This window comes from Lepeophtheirus salmonis, chromosome 5 (assembly GCF_016086655.4).
Source record: "Lepeophtheirus salmonis chromosome 5, UVic_Lsal_1.4, whole genome shotgun sequence".
Classification (NCBI taxonomy): Eukaryota; Metazoa; Arthropoda; class Copepoda; order Siphonostomatoida; family Caligidae; genus Lepeophtheirus; species Lepeophtheirus salmonis.
The window spans coordinates 12,787,634-12,808,701 of NC_052135.2; the positions used below are offsets into that span (position 1 = coordinate 12,787,634).

At 29.8% G+C, this 21,068-nt stretch overlaps 1 protein-coding gene across 4 annotated transcripts; it reads left to right on the top strand.

Moving 5' to 3' along the window:
* The first annotated feature begins 434 nt into the window (after positions 1-434).
* LOC121118511 (protein phosphatase inhibitor 2) lies at positions 435-17,075 on the top strand. 4 transcript variants are annotated; one of them, XM_040713093.2, is made up of 4 exons: positions 435-641; positions 4,968-5,319; positions 16,002-16,253; positions 16,310-17,075. In XM_040713093.2, exons 2-4 carry the CDS (start codon positions 5,234-5,236, stop codon positions 16,665-16,667), a joined length of 696 nt encoding a protein of 231 aa, XP_040569027.1. In that variant the 5' UTR covers positions 435-641; positions 4,968-5,233; the 3' UTR covers positions 16,668-17,075. The 4 variants fall into 4 exon arrangements, with proteins under 4 accessions (XP_040569027.1, XP_040569028.1, XP_071744382.1 ...); XM_040713094.2 differs by having other exon boundaries at positions 435-636; XM_071888281.1 differs by having other exon boundaries at positions 465-811.
* Positions 17,076-21,068: the final 3,993 nt, after the last annotated feature.

Consider the following 21,068-nt stretch of genomic DNA (forward strand, 5'->3'; position numbering starts at 1 on the left):
TACTATTAATTATATCCTATCTAATATCTATTGTTCAAACAAAGTATGATGAGTTTCTTGACAAAGGCTTCTCTTTATAAAAAAGCATACTATTCAGAAAAGGTTGAGTGATAAATCCTTAGCAAGACAAGATGATCGGTAATCCCTATTCCTCAATGGCTACATTTAACATTTACATAACTAAATTGCGCGAAAAAATGTGTGTGCATGTCTAAGACTTCATCCAAGAATTTGAAGGTTATGAAGATGTAAAATATAGCATTAAAAAGGTCCATAAATATATTATATAATCTAATTAAAAACTTAATTCCTTTGGGGAGCATGAGTCAGAATACCCATAACTGTCAATCTTTTTTTCCGCTTTTCTCTCTATTTTTCTCTCCCTTTTTTTATTTTTGTTATTGTTATTTTGGAGTAAAAAAAATAATGTAGCTAGATAAGCTGAAGCAGAAGAAAAGGAAGAAGAGTATTAAAAAAAAAAAGAAGAGTAAAATTCAAGTCTCAATAGGAGCCCTTAAAAAAAGGAGAAATTCCCAGTGGTCTTTGATACACAGTGCAAATCGTAGTTGTATATTACTAAATAGTAATAGAGTTACTAATTAAATTTAAACCTTGGTGTTTTCGACTTCGTCAAAGGCAAGGTTTGACTCTTCTTTACTTTTCACAGTTAGATATGTATTTTTGGGATTGGATTCTTTGTTATATTGTTAATATTCTAATGCAATGGAGGAGGGATTTTCAAAGAGCAGAGCACATTTGGTTTTTATTCTCTTTCTAATTGGCAATTCATGTCATTGTCATCATCATCCATGTTAGTTGCTGACTGTTGGTTACTTTTTTTTCTTCGTATTCTCGCGTATTCGAGTACAACGGAGGCTTAGATGTCCATTTCATTTCTTTGCTACTCTTCTTATTTTAATTAATAGCTTAATGCTTTTATTTATTCATTACAAATGTACCCATTATTAACGAATGTGTAATATGGAGAATGTAGTTGCAACATGTGACAATAACCATGGAGCTTCAAACTTCTTCTTTTACTAATAGAGAGCGCATCCATTTTTTTGCATTAATTCGAGTCTTCGTTTTTTGTTTTCCATTTCAAGGATATCTTTGGTATTGGAATGACTCATAAATGCTTCATTCGTTTTTAAAGACACTACTTTGAAATGGGGGGAACAAAGATTTATCATGTAATATCTGTAGCATATTATGATGTAATTGAAGAGGCGGTTTCTTACAGAGTCCCACTCGACTGCTGAATCATCGTCATCCATACTATATCAATGCATGATATAACCTTTCATCTTATAATACCAAAATATATGTTGTAAATTAACACGAAAACAATCTTGAACACAAATCAAGGAAAGAAGAAATACCCACTATTTCATAGACATATTTCTGTTAATTATTGACTTTGTATTCAAACTTTTAGAATGAATTAAGATACCCAAGAATGTTAACTAGACTTTAGAACCTTCATTCAGCACCGAAATTACATTTTAAATATAACAAATCAATTCTAATTACTTCAATGTGACAATGGATTTTTGACACTACTTTAAGTGTAATTTTCAGCACCCCCATAGAATAAATCAAAATAATTTTGTTGAGGAATACATACAAATGAAATCTTGACTGAATTTTGAGAAAAAGCATTATAGTTTGTTTTGTTGTTGACGCCCCGTCAATATATTTAATAAATATGCAATCATTTAATTAAATGAATAAGTGAAACGTTGCTTTATTATTATTCAATCTTCGAAATCCATTCTTTGTTTAAAAATGGATCTCATTAGTTATTAATATGCTAGCCACTACCTGTAAATGTTACTATGAAGTAGTAGGTATACCCTTTTAAGAAAAAAAATCATATTAAATGAAATATTAACAACGCTGTCCTGTTTTTATTGGAAGAGATGACTCAAAAAAATATGTGTGTGACTCTTCATTAACTTATATGGACTTATTAAAGCATCCACTTACTTACACAGGGGCATCCTCAGGGGTTGGAATAGAAGGACTGGAGGGCCTTCCCCCAAAAAATTAATTTTTTGCTTTAAATAGAAAATTTGTTCGTAATTACGGCAAATTATGCAGCAGAGATAAAAAATTGATGATGGATTTTTGATTTTTTTTTTTTTCCTAAAAATTAAATATTTCAAATTCAATTTTCAAAGTAATTAATTTTTGTGAAAGTATTTTTATTAATATTCTGTGAATAACTATAGATTTTTGATTTTTTTTCCCCCCCAAAAATATAATATTTTGTGAATGGATATTTGAAGTTCCAAAATCCACATCCATTCACAAAAAATTAAATTTTTTTCATAAAAATTTCCAAAATCTACAATTGTTTTCAAAAAAAATTCAAAAATTCCCAGCTGTTCTCTAAAAGTTCAAAAATTAAATTTCTTGTGTAAAAATTTTTTGAAAAAATAAATTAAATTTTACATAAAATTTTTTTGAAAAAAAATGAAAAATTAAATTTCCTTGGAGAAATATTTCAAAATACCTTGTTATCCATAGGAAATTAATTTTTTCAAATTGAGAAGTTTTTTTTTTCAAATCTTAAATTTTCTAGTAAAAACAAGAAAAAATGGGGGGGATCTTTTTTTTCATAACTTCTCAAAGTAATAAATTATAATAAATAAAAATTGGATTAGCAAATTGAACACTATTTTCCCGATGCCAATTCCGATTCCAGATAAAACAACTAGTAAATCGTCCCATCACTAATTAAAATTGTATTTAGCTGCCGATATTGTTGTTCATAATTGTTAATTTCCTCAGTTATTACTAGTTGAAATGAACTCTTCAACGAATGTTTTTGCAGGAAGATTAAGAAACGCAAATAACCATTTTCTTGAATGCTTCGTCTGACTATAAAAAATTGAAAGTCCACCTAAAACGAAAGTTTAATTTTAAAAATAAAGTAAGTCCATAATCAAAATTTTGATTATTAAAAACAGAAAAAAAATCCAACTTTATTTAAATTAAAATGTTACTGATTTTAAAATATTATCATCCATTCCCTCCTAAAAAACATTGATCGGGTCATATATCTTCTTTTTTGGACGTCGAAATAATAATATTGATGAACGATACTTTTAATAATTTTCCTTCAATGGATTATAAACATCTTTTATCTTTTTTTTTTTTTTCTCTACCGTTTCTGTTATAACGTTGCCCAGGAGTAACACTTCAGAAAATAGTCTCTATTATCAAAAAAATATAGAGAGAAAAAAGAACTATTGCGTAAATATTAATGCATTTTAGCATTGGAAATGCCCGAGTTTACCTGTTCCACAATTGTTTCAATCCTTTTAGTTTCAATAACCATTACATATAATCCTGTCTAGGAATTTGTATGTAAATTATTTATTAGTAAAATATTAAAAAAATTGTGTTACATGAAATGAACTTTCATAGAAAATAAATAGAATAATGATTATTATTGAATGTTAAAAATATATTTTTTTTTTGTAGCATTTATGGGCCTTAACTTCATAATGTTGCTTGAGGGCAACATTTCGTAATTTATTTTCTAACATGGATTTTTTTTCCTCCTATGTTTTTTATAGTGAAAACATTGCAAAAAAAAGAAAGATAATTTTTTTATTTCACCTATTTTTAATTCATGAGAGAAAGGGTTAAACAGTATCTTATTAAAAGCAGAAATTAATGTTTTACAATGTAGAGTGTATCTGTAGGCACTCCTTTTAGAAGAGGAGGAGAAATAAAAAACATGATTCGAATGTGCTGTTAGTTTCATTTCATTGTCTAGTTTTGGATAACTATTGTTGTAAAAATATTATGTCTTCATTTGGTACATATTTAGTGGTTTAAAGTTGAATTGATTTTTTTCCCCCCTGACTTAAGGTATGTTACTACTTTTCTACTGATTGTGATTTTTTTCTTTCAAATAACACTTCGTTCATGCTTTCTTTTCTTTTTTGTTGCAATTGCTTGACGATTATTATCAGGTTCATATATGTTTTTAAATAAGGGACATAAAAATTGTGCCATAACTGTTGATATGGAAACAAAGTATTTATTTACGTTTTTTGTATCAATTGAAGGACACTATACGGTCCCATTTTTGGGTTAATATTTGTACTAATAAACCAATTGCTAATATATACAAAAAGTGTCATTTTGAGTCATATTTGAGGCGGTATAAGAGGCCTTAAAAAGACCAATAAATCTGTATATAAAAAAAATTAGGACATTGCCAATGTTGGTTTTTTTCATTGTCTCCAGCAGCAAATGTATTTTTCTATGGGAAGGGGAGCTTTAACCCGAAGACAAGACTCTCTAATGCAGGAATTTTTAACATAATTTTTTTTTTTTTAGTGATGTACCACTTATAAAATATTTATTCAACCCAAGTACCCCCTTACCAGCACAAAGTATTTTTAACTTCAGTGACCGGAGTGTCTGCAGAATTATATTTTGAAGGAGGAGGACTCGGTTTATAGATTATTTTTTCTAAATAAACCCAAAAATTAAAAAAAAATTGGAAAAAAAATTAATAAATATCAAATTTTTTGGAGAAAAAAAAATCAAAAATCCATAGTTATTCTCAAAAAATTTCTAAAATACATGGCCATTCTCAAAAAAGTTCAAAAATCCATCACTATTCACATAAAAGTTAATTTTTTTTGGAAAAATAATCATAATCCACAGCTGTTTCGAATATTACATTTTCTAGTAAAACACAAAAATTCCAATATTTGTGGGGGACTACAGTCCCCTCCAGCCCACCTCCTGCGGCCGCTCCTGAGTTATGTACCACTTTTAAAATATTCTTTCAAAATCTCATGTACCCTCAGGGATACGATACCCCTATTTGAGAACCACTGCTCTAATGGACACTCTTGTACCTACTAATTTTATAATTGCATAATGATTATTTATGTTCCAGCTATGCTTATCAATTTTATTTATTTATTTCATTGTAGGAATGGTTCGATGCCATTGGAAAGAAGTTATTGTTGTATTTGATATCTGGATTTGAGTTGCTTATGTGAAGAACATATTTCTTCATGGATGATTGTTTCTACTCCCCCCTATCCTACTCCATTGTCAATTAACTAATATTAATATTTAATAGAGTCAAACTCCATTTCGTTTCTCCAAGAGACACTCAACTTATGATTGGAAATAACACACATAAATAAATTATTGTCATCATCATTATTAGTACTCAATAATACAGAAACCAAAAATGACTGAAAACTTATGTAAAATGCCAAAGCGTGGAATTCTGAAGGCCTCTACGAGCTTTGAACATCGGGAAAATGATCAGTCAAGGTAGGAAATACGGATTATCTATTCTTTTTTTTTCTTCAAATTAATAACGGTGTTGTTGTAAGATTTAAAAAAACTAAAAGAGCTGAGGAAATATTAGTTGTAGGTATTAAGGCAGTAGTCGCATTTAATTCAATTTCTTTTTTACCGTTGTTGTAATTGATTTATGTTTTAACATCTTGTTGCTTCAAAGTATCATCTTCTATTTATAGCACGAATGTATTTGAAAACTCGTTTATTTATAAATATTTTGGTCTTATATTTATATAATATATATATACTTAAGAATAATTAAGTTCACTGATAATTATTATTTATAAGTGCAATTAGCCTCATCTATGTGGATTGATGTTTTTGAACGTGGTAAATAAGAGTTGAAAAAATTATATACACACACACGAATGATGATTTGTTCTTCCTTTATTCCTTTTGTGTGTAATTATGATTTTATGACAAAGGGAGGAGGGATTGTAATGAATACCACTTTAGTACAAATGTATCTTAATTATGTATTTCCTCTGTCTTTATTTTACGTTATATGTAGGTACTTAGTTTTAAGAAGTACATATACCTAGGGTTTCTCATTTCTTTGAGCAGGATCCCGTTTGTAATTAATACTGATTGTGCAATTTAATTTTTTTTTTAAATATATATTTTAAGAAGAAATATTAAATTTTAAGGTAGTCCTGCCTAAATACTGATATATGAATGAAAAAGAAAATGACCATCTTGAATTCTGATATGTTCATCTTTTGTTTCGCGTCATTGTTAGGAATGGGATATTTGTAGATAAATATAAGGTACAGTTTTATTCTCCTCGCATTCAATAATTAAATGTCACATCAGTAGTCATTTTTTGATCAAGGGTGTGTGAATGAGTTAACATATTTGAGGTTAATATTTTTTTATTCATGATTATTTTAAATAGGATGTCGTCTCTTTTGTTGGTCTTTTTATTCCTACCCATATATTATCAATTCGCTTGTTCTGTATTTTTATCATTATCACTAATAGTCTCCGAGTTGTTTTTTTAGAGGCCGCGGGGATAGGTGGAGTTTGAAATTTGTTCTAGGGGACCAAGGTGTATTTATTTACATACTAAGTGTATAAAATATACATGTTCATGTAATCAATCTACTGCCCTTTTGTAACTCTGCCTATGGCTGCCTGTCTAGTTTTGTTAAAATTATGTAACCCAATTCAACCAGCCAAAAAATAGTAAGTAATGATCAAGCAAATTTTTGGTCGATTATATACATGGACCGGCGACATAACTTCCTTTATTTTTTTGCATATCAATCAGTCTATAGAAGTAGTAGCGGGCAACGTGGTTTCATTCTAGAGGAAAGATTCTAAAGTTTTCTTGGAAATACAGTCGTTTGCTGTCCTGCGTTGTAGTAGGGAGGAACGTGAATTTGCAGTCGAAAATAAATATTGCAAAAAAAAAATGATTGACAAAAATATTATTTTTAAATTAAACTAATTGAAATTTAGTTCTTGAGTAGGTATAATTTATGAAAATCAATTCATTGCTTCAATTTCTAATGTACAGGATGAGGACTAAAAAAAACCGCTTACACTTCTACATATTTTTATTTTGTACCATTTTATTGCAAACTTTTGAAGCAAAAGTTAGTAATTAAACAATTTTCTACACTTTTTATTCAATATGTCCCCATTCATTCTAAATGGTGACTTCAATTAGGGACGAACAGAAACACAGTCGGCCTTGATGAAGTCTGAGGAGTACAAGAGGACCTTGTAGTAGACGTCCGTGTTGACTTTCTCGTTTGCCTTGAAGAAGTAGGGAGGCATATTGCTGCCGTCGGATGCCACACGACCGAGGACCATGACCTGTGCTAGATGTTTATTTCTGAAGATTCCCTCGACCCTAGTTCTTGATTCACCAAGAAGCAATCATATCTCCTATTCAGAACAGCGTCCACGGTGAAGATCTAATTGTGAAAGATCGATTTGTGCGCAGAGGAGATTTCACACCCTCTGCCGTTTTACCTGTTTGCTTTGACATTTTTGATCGCACAAAAACAAAACAAATATCAAATTATAGCTTTTTGTCAGTTCTTTGGAATAATGCCAAGTACAAAATTGTCAGATTTTTATAACTGAGGCTAGACAACCTCGAAGAGGATTCTTATATTTGAGTTCTCACACTGTACAGCATACGATTTTTTCATAATTTTAAGTTTCCAAAATTATTTGACCGCAAATAACTCTATGAATAACTAGAATAATATGAATACGCTAAAATTCATGACAACCGGTTTGTAGTGCTAAAAATAACAAATAACATTTGTAAAAACTGAACGTGGAAAGGGTAATCATATTGTACTTGGTTTTAATGAACATCCTGGTATTGCCTCTGTGTATTCTAAATCATCACTAGTATCAGAGCCTTGGCTGTTTTCTGAGTTTTCATCTCTTGCAATTTATCCAACTTCTGTTGTTACATCAGTTATTTTTATCATAACATTCTTTAACAGGTTTTTTTTTTCATAATAGATATCTTCTCAAACAATTTGTTATAACCTTACATGTGTGCCATGCGAGTAGTCATCAATTTTAGTAGGAAGTGTGTATTCTCATTTTGATATTTATGAATGTCTTCTCATTATATATTTGTATTATGAGCAATATTTTTGAGCTAAAATTATATATCGTATGATGTAATCATTTCTACGCATAACAAATTTTATGCATTAAAAATATTTAAAATTTTCACATATGTTGACTTGTTTACTCCCATATTCAAGTAAACTTTATTAGTTTTCATCTGGTGCCATTTTTAATGTAATAGTACCAACTTCTGGGTAGCTATTTGATTCAAATGAGTCGAGTCATCTAATTTCAATTTTTATTTCTTCAATATTTTTGCAGGGTCCGAGACAGTAGGGTCAAAAAGTCACTGTACCTCTTGTTTTTTTCAATAAAGATAGTTTCAAATATCTATCTTTTTTTTTTAAATATAAAAATATAATTATTTATGATCTAGATCTTTTTTAAATAAAGCGTTTTCACTGACCTCACAGAGTGCATCATAAACTGAAGCCTTATAGATATGTTCATTTAATAAAATGAACGAATTTTCATACCATATTGAAGATACTTCATCAAATGGCTTTAAAAGAGAAATTAAAACATACTGCTAGGTATCAAAGAAAATGGTGATATTTGAAATATAATTAAGAAGTAATCCAAATCCCTATGTAATGCTTATATTTTTACAAATAATTTTGTTTTGGATCAATAACGGACAAGAAAAGTCGGATTAATATTCGAGAAAATATCATAATCTTGCTAATTAAGTATCTACATATGTAAATAATATATTATATCTGATATTTATGTTATAAACTTAGACGTTAGGGAGATATATTTTTGATAGAGTGTATAGGTTTTAAGACCTTATAATAGTACTTAATTCTATTTTGAAATCCAAATACACGACAGTAGTAATTCCAAAATGATTCTTATTTATTTCTTAGAATTCGAAAAACCTTATTTTTATTTGAAAACCACACTATTCATCTATACAAATACGGTGATTTTTTTAAAAAATTTTTTTCTCTATATTTTAAATTCATATTCATATGAAAAGCAACAATTAAAAGGCACGTTTTACATACCAACTCTAGAGATAAATACCTACAAATTATGTTTTTCGAAATAAGAAATGTGAATATATAATCACCAACATGAGTAGCGTACAGTTCAACGATTAGATAAGTTAATGCGTTCTTCAATAGGTCTTCACGGTGTTAAAATTTCTCTCTGAATGATGATCTCCGTCTAAGCTTACGGCTTAAACATCAAATTAACATCTATTTTATCTCCCAAAGTCATGTAACAGGCAGCTGATGTTAACAAGGGTCTAAATTAAGTAATACTTTAAGTCTCCCTTTTCCTCACACACTTCAAAAATCCCATCCCTACTTATTAGTTATTATTCGAGATGAAAATCCAGTGTAAAATGGGCATGTTTAAAAAAAAAACACGAAAATCAACATGGGTAACCCTGACAATTTGAAGAATGTTTTGGAGGAGAGAAAGAGTAACGCTTATGACGTTTCTTTAGATCAGCCCTGACAAGGGGGAAAGAGAAAAGGATATAAACAAGGACATTTGCTAGAATTGGAGGAGCTGTAGCCCCTCCAATTCCCCAATTCTATTCTGAGTCCAACAAGGAGTTAGAATTATACCTCTGCAACAAATCTTCAGGATTATGCTCTGTCTTTAATGAGCACACAAGAATGATCTTTCAGGTTTTGAATAGAGTATAAAAGGATGTTCCCTACTCAGAAATTAAATAATAAAGACAATAGCCAAGGAAAAGAAAATTCATTCTTCAGATTAACAATTCCAAAAAAAACTGGGCCAGCTAAAAAATACACTCTATTTTCCTCACTAATAAAACTAAATCATAATGTTTTACAACTCTGCAAATTGCAATATTCTGCTTTCTATTTATTTATTTTTTTTTGCCACACAACAAACTCTCTTTTACTATTATTATTATTAGACGTATGTATTTTTAAATAAAATATAATTGCACACATTCTTAACCTATAAATAGTATAAGACAGTGTCCTTTGTTGTGAGAAAGCGCTTTACATACCTGTGTAGCATGGAATGTATGCAATTCTACATGTAGACATTATGACATAAATTTAAGTACCTATGTTTTAAAGTATTGAAAATATGGAATTCTTGAATCATTGTATATCTAAGGGTATTTAAGGGTCTACGAATTATAGGCTTTTATAATCTTAACAAACATTTTCACAGATTGTCAATTTTTTACAAATTTGTATTAGATAATCATTCCTCTACATCAGCTGGAGGAGGGGGCTATCCAAATTAAGGCAATTTTTGCTTATTACTAGAAAATTTAATTTAGTTATTTTTCCAAAAAATTAATTTTTTAAGCAACTGTGGATTTTGAATTTTTTTTCAAAAATTAAATTTTTGGAAATGTTTTGTGTAAAAAATTAATCTACTATTAACAGTTGCGCTCTTTTTGAATTTTTTTTTTTTTCCAAAAATGGCTTTGGATTTTTAGATTTTTTTTTGCAAAAAAATTAATTTTTGGTGAATAGCTGTGGATTTTTGAAAAAATTTAATTTTCAAATTTTTTTTTTCCAAAAAAATTCTGAACACGAAACCAATATAAATAAATATATATAATCTTGCGGACACCCCTGATCAGGTATTCCTAATTTTTTAATAAGTGTCGAGCCCTACACATTTTTAATATCTTGCCCCATTCACTAAAGAGTTTGAAATCTTACTTTATATGACTATAATACGATGTATATTCAAGAAGTTATTTATAAAAAAAACGTGTATGTCATATAAAATGAATGAATGTCTTAACCAAGAAATTTATTTAAGGATTAACAATAGTTAAGTTGGCTAATTAATGTCTGAGATATATTGTATTTCATTTCACTTAAATATCGAGTCCATGGAAGTTGACATAGAGGCTTTGTAAACAATTGCATCAAAACCAATTTTGCTTTTTTTAATAGTATTATTGCACCAGCTATAGAAAAGACTCGGAAATTCCTTAAAAAACAACAAAAAAACTTGTTTAATTGTTTAAAATTTGCACCTACAACAAGTCAAATTTAGAAACATTTGAATCGTAGAAAAATTCTTTTTGGAACAATTGGACAGTTTTAAATTATATACTATATTAATAGCATGTAAAAAAGGACTTTATACAGCCAGTATTAAGTCCTTTTTTACATACTATTGATATAGCATATTTTTTTTTTTTTTTTTTTTTTTTTGAAAAACTGTTAAACTCTTTTTACGTGAAGTAATTGGAACCTTAATTGGTCATTAGGTCATAAAAATTTATCAGATTGATTTTATTCATTATGTCTATAGGTATAGTAAAAAATATCATACAAAAAATTTAGCGGGGTAATTCAATTATTCAAATAGTTCTTTTTACTTCTTTTGAACTATGCACAAAAAGAAAACTGTAGTCAAGTGTTACAAAATAAAAATTGTACAACTGCACGAATATATGTATAGTGTATACTGTTGATATGTACTTATATTTTCATACTAAGAAGTGTAGTTATTAACTGGTCAGATAGTACATTTATGTCGGGTTGTAGCCGTAAATATAGACAAGTGATTTGGGACTAATTTTATCATCTCACACGGCAAGTACCCCCCTCCCAAGTCTTGCATTAATGTCTAACAATAAATGATAATAATAAAAACGGAACCCACCTGTCTGGAGAAGTTTATACTATAGACAAACTAAGACCACTGTGGGTATATCAGAGATGAACTCACAAGAGGAATTTAAAAAACTTATGAAAAAATCAGCAAAGCAATTAAAAACTAATCAGAGTCCTCTCCAAACAAATTTAGACAGAAAATAAAAAAATGAAATCCGACTGGGCCTGACAATTAAAGACCGACCAGACCCTAGTTTCATGGGTGCAACTTGGCCCAACTATAATGTTGGAAAAATTGAGTCAGGCCTAATAGTCGGTTAGGTTCTGGGTCGTTTTTTTTCTTTCTTTGCACCCATTATGGCACCCCTGAATGAACGGCACACTTAGCATTTGCCTACATTGTCTATGCCACGGGTAAACCTCTCCAGTAAATAAGGTAACTCAGATCAAATATGTTGGTTCAGCTATTTTTTAAAGGAATGAAAAAGCTTTTGAAAATAAATTGGAGGTTGCCATGAATAAAAGTACTGCTTCTATTTTTAGGCTATTAAAATAAAAACAATTTGAAGAAATTGAACACCATTGTATAAAAGTTGAAAGTATCATTTTGGGACTCCTGGGATCCCCTGTTTTTCTTATAGTAAGTTACTACGCCCTTGAGGCTCATTTTCATGTAATACGAAACAAAAAAGGCTTTATATATTAATGAGTATTTTTTTGGTTGGACTTTTTAAACTAGATAAATTTTAAATGAACAAATAAAAATCGAAAAAAGAACGAATGAACCTGCAAACAGAAAGTTTTTACAAAATGAACAATTGAACGTAAAAAGAGGCTGTTAAAAACCAAGCTCCTAGAACACTTAACAATGTCTGTAATCTTCATCACATCAACTCCAGCATCTAGGAGATCTGAGATGCGCTGCATTTTTGCTTGTAACTAGCTCATGATGACTAAATGATTAGTTTAGTTTGTTTATGTAAAGAGAACGGTGGAAACAGAATATCAAGAAATAGTCACTAAACCTTTTCATATTAATGAGAAAATAAATATTAATTAAAAGACCACGTTTTGCTGCCCTACCCTTGTAAATTTATAATCCTCAGGAGGAGTATTATGCTTTTATAATTGGTACTCAATTGAATTAGTATGTAGATTGTATATTATAGAGGAAGAAAGTCACCAGAAGTAGGAAGGTATGAATTGAATGTGAAAAAAACAACACCTTTTGTTCAAATACATTCAATAACATGTGCAAAGAGTAATAGGCAAAATCTCTTGTTTATATTTTAGGTTGTAGTTAAGTATGCACTATTTTATGTTTATTGTATTACTTGTATGACAATATAAACATAGGTTTGAAGAGTATTATTTGTTCTTGATTTGATCATTATTATTCATACTCTGTGTATGTACATTGTACATCATATGTCTTCCCCCCTTATTAACATTTAACTCACGTTGAATCAAGTGATAGTTGTTGAACAAAGAGGAGGCCCAACAGTAGTAGGGTACACTGTATAAGTTTGCCTTCATGTCATACTTTCTCTTTCTATCTCGAAATTGGAGACAGCGACAGCTGAAAGTTGAAATTCAATTATCGGAAGCTTTAAATACTGAGGAAATAACTTTGTGAAGCGAAGAATATATTATTACCATTGGAGTAGTAGGACTTTTTCGAGAATTTTGGACAATTAGCACTTTGAAGGATCATGAAAGTAGTTTCCTTGTGTGGAGAAGGATATGAGTTCCTCTCTTATGGAGTATACAGGGGGAGGGGAAAGAGGTACTCGGAGTCTATCCATAGACTGAGGAAACAGGCCGGAGATCACATCGTAGAAATAGTCGGAGTACATTACATAATGAGAAGTGATGAGACGATTCAAAAAAAAAAAAAAAGAACAATCCCGATGCGTTTCTAGTAAAAATTCCCGATTCAGCTTCTTGTATATTTTAAATAATAGTTTAAAAATACCCCTTTGCTATCAGGGGTGTCCACAGGATTATATATATATTATTACTTTTTTTTTTTTGGGGGGGGTCGGCTTGTTTTTGAAAAAAAATTTAAATATATAATTTGATATTTAAAAAACAACTCAAAAATCCACAAGTATTCACCAAAATTAAATTTTTTGGGGAAAAAAATTCAAATATTAAATTTTCTAGTAAATGCAAATTCAAATCGCAAATCAAACATTATTTTACCGAATCCCGATTGATCGTCCCATCTCTAATAATGAGCTGTGATCTTCTCCGGTCTCATCCTCAGTCCACGGATCGACTCCTTGTCCCTCTTCTCCCACTTCAAAACTATAGTTTTTCGCGTCGCTTAATTTAGCAAAGTTATTTCTTAGCAATAAAAGGTTTCTATAATTGAATTTCGCTGTCGCTGTCTCCAATTTTGAGATAGAAAGAAAAAGTCTGACTTATACAGTTTACTCACAAGGTGTACAATATTTTTATCTGATAACCCGAATACTAGAATATACAATTTTTACGAATAGTATCTTATTTGGTACGGCGGTACAAGAGGCCTAAAAATGGCTAATTTGGACCTAATAATAAAAAAATCCCCAAACTACAAATGTCTGTACTACTTTAAAAATGACCTGAGAGGCCTCAACCTTTGCCAAAGTCTGTTTTTTTTTTGGTATTTTTTTGGTAATTCTGACATTTTGAAGAAAAATAGGAAAGCAAGTTAACCGGCATAATTTTATTGGATCAGCTGCAAACAGCCGTGAGAGGAAGGAAATGAACAAAAATCCCACCCTTTATATAGCCGGGTATATATGCTGGAATAACTCCGATGTTGATCCTCAATTCTCAGGGTCATTCGCAGGGGTGGGATGACGGGCTGTAGCCCTCCCAAATTTGGGAATTTTTGCTTTTTACTAGAAAATTTATAATTGGATTTTTGAATTATTTTTTTTTTGTGAATAGCTGTGGATGTTTGAAAAATATTTCCGAAAAATGTAATATATGAAAAAAAATTGTGCTCCCCAACCCCAAATAATAATCCTGCAGACGTCCCTGATTCTACACCGAGTTGAACAAGGACTTACACTTATAACTTCCGAGTAAACCTTCATTGTTACTAACATTGTTTGAAATACGTATGGCAAATAAACGAGATTTATTTTTCTAGTTATTGACTCATTACTCGTTTAAACAACATGTAAAGAAAGACTCAATTCTATAATATTTACTATATTGTAAATATGAAAATGTCAACAAACATATGTTGTAAACTGCAGTTGTTTATAATAGATATAATTGATATTATGATTCTTAATAATAGGGGTGCACCGATGCATTGTAATCGGTGTTAGAATCGGCTTTTTTTAAAGTATTGGAATTAGCTCAATAATTCCGATTAATGATAATATGTCTTATTTAAGTTCATTTTTGGAGACAAAGAATCAATAAAATGGCTAGATTAGACCAAGGTTAATAGAAATACATGGTTAGACCATGATGTAATCGGTTTTGCTATAATTTTCAATTTGATGTATCGGTCCGACTGCTGTGTAAAAAAAGACAGATTTTGACAAAATACGCAACCTTTCACACTATAACTTCAATATTAAAGCGTAGTGATAGTCAAACAACAGTCGTACACGAGTTATAGTATAATATTTTTAGTGCCCCATACATTTGAATTGTATCATTATGATTTGTTCAAAAGTTTTGTTTTTTTAGAAGTGAGGCATTTGAAATTAGGTTAAAGGCGAGAAGGCTGATTTTAAATATCTAACAAACTCCCTAATATGAGCCAACCAGAAATTAATTGACTCCTGAGTTCGGAGAATAATTAACTTTTTTAAATAAATTAATCAACTAATTATGATTGATTAATTTATGTATTTTTTTCTCTATCCGTAATTAATAAAAAGTTTATAAAATTCCTTTATGAATAACAAGGAATCAGAATTGTCCATAAAGATCGGCTGAAAATTTGGTATCTTTACATCCTTAATTATGTATTTGGAAAGTAATTTTTTTTTATGTTCCTTTAATTGGTTAGATGGAGTTCCACTGATGAAGTATAAGTAACCATTATAGTATCCCAATTACTCCATCTAACCTAGGAATCCATATACGTATAGTATATTTTTTTCTCTAGGAATCAACTTGATGCGAACGTACACACATCAAGTTCAAGAGAATAATTCCTGAGCGTGAAAGTAATTTTCATATATTAGACACCATTTGTGGAAACGAAAATAAACCGTTTTCAAAGTTTGAATATATCATCATTGTAATTGGGTTTTAATTTGATTCTTCCAAAGATACCTTTGAAGTTTTTAAATATCTCCTAAACTCTTTTCATTAAAAAAAAACTAACTCGGTATAAATAATAATTCATTAGATGTTATCCAGACAATTTAATCCCACATGTTTTATGTTACTAAAGTTGTACAAATCTATTTAAATTCTTCTTTGGAATAATAATACTTTTTATTTTTTCAGTCAAGCTATAAAAAGTCAACACTTTGATGAAAGCAACATTATAGCAACGCTTCACCCTCCAGATAAAGACTATGGCTTTATGAAAGTAGATGAGCCCAAGACGCCATTTGAATACCTCTCCGACGGAGAAGAGGAGGAAGATGAAGAGGATGGAGGTCCCTCTGAAGGAGCTTGCTCTTCTTCTTCTCAACTTGAATCTTCACGTGGCCAGCGGCATGCAAATGACCTTAATGCTAATCTCTTAGCAGAGAAGTAAGTTCTTTGTTGGTTTTTCAAATAAAGCCTATGACTAATTTCTTATCTTTCAGAATTGCTTCCGAGGGTCCTAAAGGTCCCCGACCTCGTAAAATTTCAGATCCCAATTACGATGAGGAGGAGGAAGAAGAAGAAGGTGGTGAACTAAGTGGCCCTGAGGATCGCGAAAGGAGAAAGAGCTTTGAGCAGAAGCGCAAGGCGCATTATAATGAATTTCAAATGGTGAAATTAGCAAGACAGCTTATGAATGAGGAATTGGAGGATAACGTTGAGGAAGAGAAGGATGATGAAGAGGAGGAAGAGGAGGACTCTTTTAAAAAACTTCGGAAAGGAAGGTCAAAAAAAAATCCCCCTTCTACTTCTGAAGAGGAGTCGTCGTCCACTCAAATGGATACGACGAATACATCATAAAATTACTTATTTATTTATACTTTGATGATAATATTATCATATGCTCTATTGTGTGTTAATTGAAAATGAAACAACAAGCCCAAAAAGAAATAAGAAAAGGTAATAAAAATAGAAAGTGAAATAAAAAGCAATTCCAATGGAACAAACCTAACCTCTCTCTGACTTTCGATCTAGTAAATAGTTTAAATAAATCCGTACTTACAATACAGCATATTATTTATTAGTACTTATTATTACTACTATTTTATTTATTTTCATGTGTACTATGTATGTCTACAAATTTATTGGTTATTAGTAATATAAATATGTATCCATGTGATAATATATACATCGTATTATTCGTATGTATCAGCAATGAATGAAATTGCTTTTTATTAAAAAAAAGAAATGAGATATTATTTTATGTAACAGATTCAAGTACGAGCTTCATTTAAGAAAATAAAAAAGGATATATCGAACGAAAACAAACATATACCAGGGGCGGCTGCAGGGGCTGTAGCATCTACCTTCCTCCCTTAAAAAAATTAAGGAATTTTTGTTTTTTAGACAATTTTTTTTCGTCATTCGGGCAAACTATGCAGCAGAGCAAAAAATTTCATATTTGAAGTTTTCTGTGAATAGCTATAGAATTTTAAACTTTTTTTTTTCCAAAAAATGTAATTTTCTCTGAGTAGCAATGGATTTTTGAATTTATTTTTTTTCCCAAAAAATTAATTTTCTGTGGGTAGCTATGGATTTTTAAAAAAATCAAAAAATTATATTTTTCTGTGAATAGCTATTGATTTTTAAAAAATGTTCTTCAAAAAATTTAATTTTCTGTGAGTAGCTATGGATTTTTAAAATACTTTCACCCAAAATTTAATTTTCTGTGAATAGCTATTGATTGATTTGTATTCAAAAAAGGCAATTATCTGTGAATAGCTAGGGATTTTGAAATTTTTTAGCAAAAAAAATTATTATTTGAAATTTTCAAATTTATTTTCCAACTAATTGAACTTTTCAAACTTTTTAAGAAATATTTAATTTTCTGGGAATAACTTAAGATTTTTGAAATATTTTTTCAAAAAATTTAATTTCTTTGCTAATAGCTATTGATTTTTATGAAAAATTCCCCAAAAATTTAGTATTTTCAATTTAATATTTCAATATTTTTTTCTAAAAATTTAACTTTTTTGAATAGCTATAGATTTTTGATTTTTTTTTTCTAAAAATTTAATTTTTCTTGAATAGTCATGGACTTTTGAAATTTGTTTCATAAAAATCCCAAAAAAAAACAATCCCCCCCCTCCCCAAAAAATAAATAACAACTAAATATATAATCCTGCGGACGCCCCTGGTAATATATCACGCGTCTAAAGCAGTGGTTCTCAAACATTTTACGAAGAACATTTCCAAATATACAAATACCACTATTATTTTGAATTTATTATTTTAATCAGGAATCTACTCTCAATTATTTATTCCCTTTTGAAGTATCAACTTGTACACAACACATGTCGAACTCAAACATTAGGATATAGAATATGAACCCATTCTCAAGATAAAAGTGTATTTTATGAAAAATATATATATAAAATAAGATAAATCAATGAATAATTTTAATTAATACTGGCACGAACACGCTTTCTTAAAGATAGCTCATTTATGTTAAAATTCTAAACTAAAACGATTTACTGTAAACTATAATTATATAATAGGTAAATTTCTATTGTATAACCTTCTTCTATACAACATTTTTTGGTTATTTTCTGTCCATTTGATGTAAATATAATCAAACCTTCACTTTCTTTTGACACTCTTCAAAATGCAATATATGAAAATACTAATTTCGCTAAGTATAATGCAATTTTTTAAATGTTTGACCCTATGATTTATTCATTGTCATTGCTAACTTGCCATGTTCCTTCTTCAACCAATATGAAGATTGAAGACACATAACAAGGTTAATTTGCTCATCCTCTTCCTAATTCCCTTCTTTAATTCGTATTTAATATCCCTTTTTCTGCTATTAAGCAGGACATACATCACATACACACATAAATTATTATAATTATATAGAATAATATCGAGGGTTAAGGGCCAAATTGCAGTAACTTAAAAATCAAAAAAAATAGTGATATTGCCTACATTCAATCATAGAAATCTAATTATTTATGTTTATACTTAAAAATAAAGACATTATTCAGATCCATTCTATTGTAAAAAGTGAAAAACACAATTATTTAGGTATGTTTCAAAAAAATTCAAATTCAATGTTTTTCTTTTAAACCTGTTTTATCTATAATAATCTAATAGATATTACAAATTGTAAAAAAAAACAGTTTGATAAGAAAATCATGTCTATAGCTTCAATATGAAGGAAGTTAAAACCAATTTTATTTGATCATGGGCATTTTATCCATTGTTTTCCTAATCTTTATGATATAACCTACACCAAAATCTGTGATCTAATATGATATTTCAATAAAACAACACAACTTTCTAAAATATCAAAATAATTTGTAGTTACAAAATTCACTATTGTTAAATAGATGTTAGTCTTAAATACCTACGATTGAAAAAAAATAAGAATGAGACAATGTACTTCCATATTGAGCAGTAATAAAGATTGAAGGTGCTAATGTCGGTTTAAAACTTATGTACTTTGCAACCGCAGATTGGTTGAAAACTTTACAAGATACTAGATAAATAAATTTATTAACGTCCATTATACCTTTTACTCGATCCATTACGCCCCATATTTGATTTTTGAAGCTTATTTTGAGGGTACTTATTTTCCAACGATTGGTGGGATTATATGAAGCAACATATTGAAAAAAATCAAACTGGGGGAAAGATTAAGAATTTATCTACATTAAATATAAAATTTCAAATTGATTTTCCTCATTTAAGTGATGAAAATCCAGTATTTCTATGGGGATTCCTAAAACACTTATAATCTATTGTGCATGCCTCCGGCAAGTTTTTTTCTCTCCGTAAATCGCCATTTTATAAAATACCTACATTATTTATAATGAAATATTGTAGTTTCTATCCTTAATTCAGTAACATAATTACTTGAGTTACTACCATTTAGCTCTCACCCCACGATATTTAATACAATCAATGAGATAATCTCATAGAGTGCTTACGCTTAGCAAAGCAAGATATATTTTTTTGAAGCCGAAAGTTAGTTGACCAAAACAATGGACAATATAATCATAAATAATTATACATAAATCACTCCAGATCTTGTATGGAGGAATGATATACCTCTATAAAAAAATTCATCAATAAAGTATAATTAAATGTAAGATACTGTGAAGATCGAACATAACCATATTTGAAGCGCCCTCTATATTGTTAACATACCTCACGGCGTTATCTTGCTAACACAAAAATACCCTCCGTATTTTGTTGTCAGCTGTCGATTCCCTTCTTTCGCTTGATATATCATGGCTATTTCATAACTACTTCTTTTTAATAAATATACAAAGTGATAAGTTATTCTATACTTTTGCTCCGATTCCAAAAGAACAGGATTACAATTACTTGTTGATCCCTCGTCGTTTATATAACATATATATTTGTCATCTTACTATTTCTGAAATTTTGGCTATCATACACAAATACTAATGTATAGGCTGCTATATATATTTCTAGCCTAGGCTACACTAAGTGTTGCCTTGTGCAATTTGACATTTCCTTTGGTAAGTTTGACATTTTTGTAACATAATCGTACTCTCAATGTGTTTATGTAAGAACATTGTTTGTGTTGTCTACAGTGACTTGAAAAAATTAATTTGGAAAAAGAAAATGGAATTAAGTTGTGAACATTTTCGTGCGATCATTTTTGACAACTTTCGACGTGGATTATTACGACAAGAGTACATTGATGAACTTAGATCTTTATATGGCGATGAAACACCACTGTGAAAAACTGGTTTAATGAATTCAATTGTGGCGGATGCTCGCTCAAAGATGAATTCCATGCAAGATCCTCATGTGACATACCGTGAGATAGACGCATCCTTGGGCATTTCTTCCACCAGCATACATTCGATATTGCATGTGCACCTGGCCGTAAAAAAAGTTTCTTCTCGTTGGATCCTGCACAATTTGACAATCGCTCAAAATAAGGCTCGTGTGGAGATTGGTGCAAAGAAATGTTGAAAAAATACGCTCGCGGTGCTTCAAAAGACGTTTATAAGATTGTCACAGGTAACGAATCATGGATCTTTTTGCATGAGTCCAAAACAAAACAACAATCGACCGTGTGGGCCTTCAAAGTTGTCACGAAAGTTGTTCGTGGAAGAAGCACTTTGAAGCAAACTTTTTCTTCGGCAAAACTGGTCAATTCAGGGTGATACATCACAATTTATTTGTCTGAAGTCTTTGGAGAAATTCGAAAAATGAACAAGA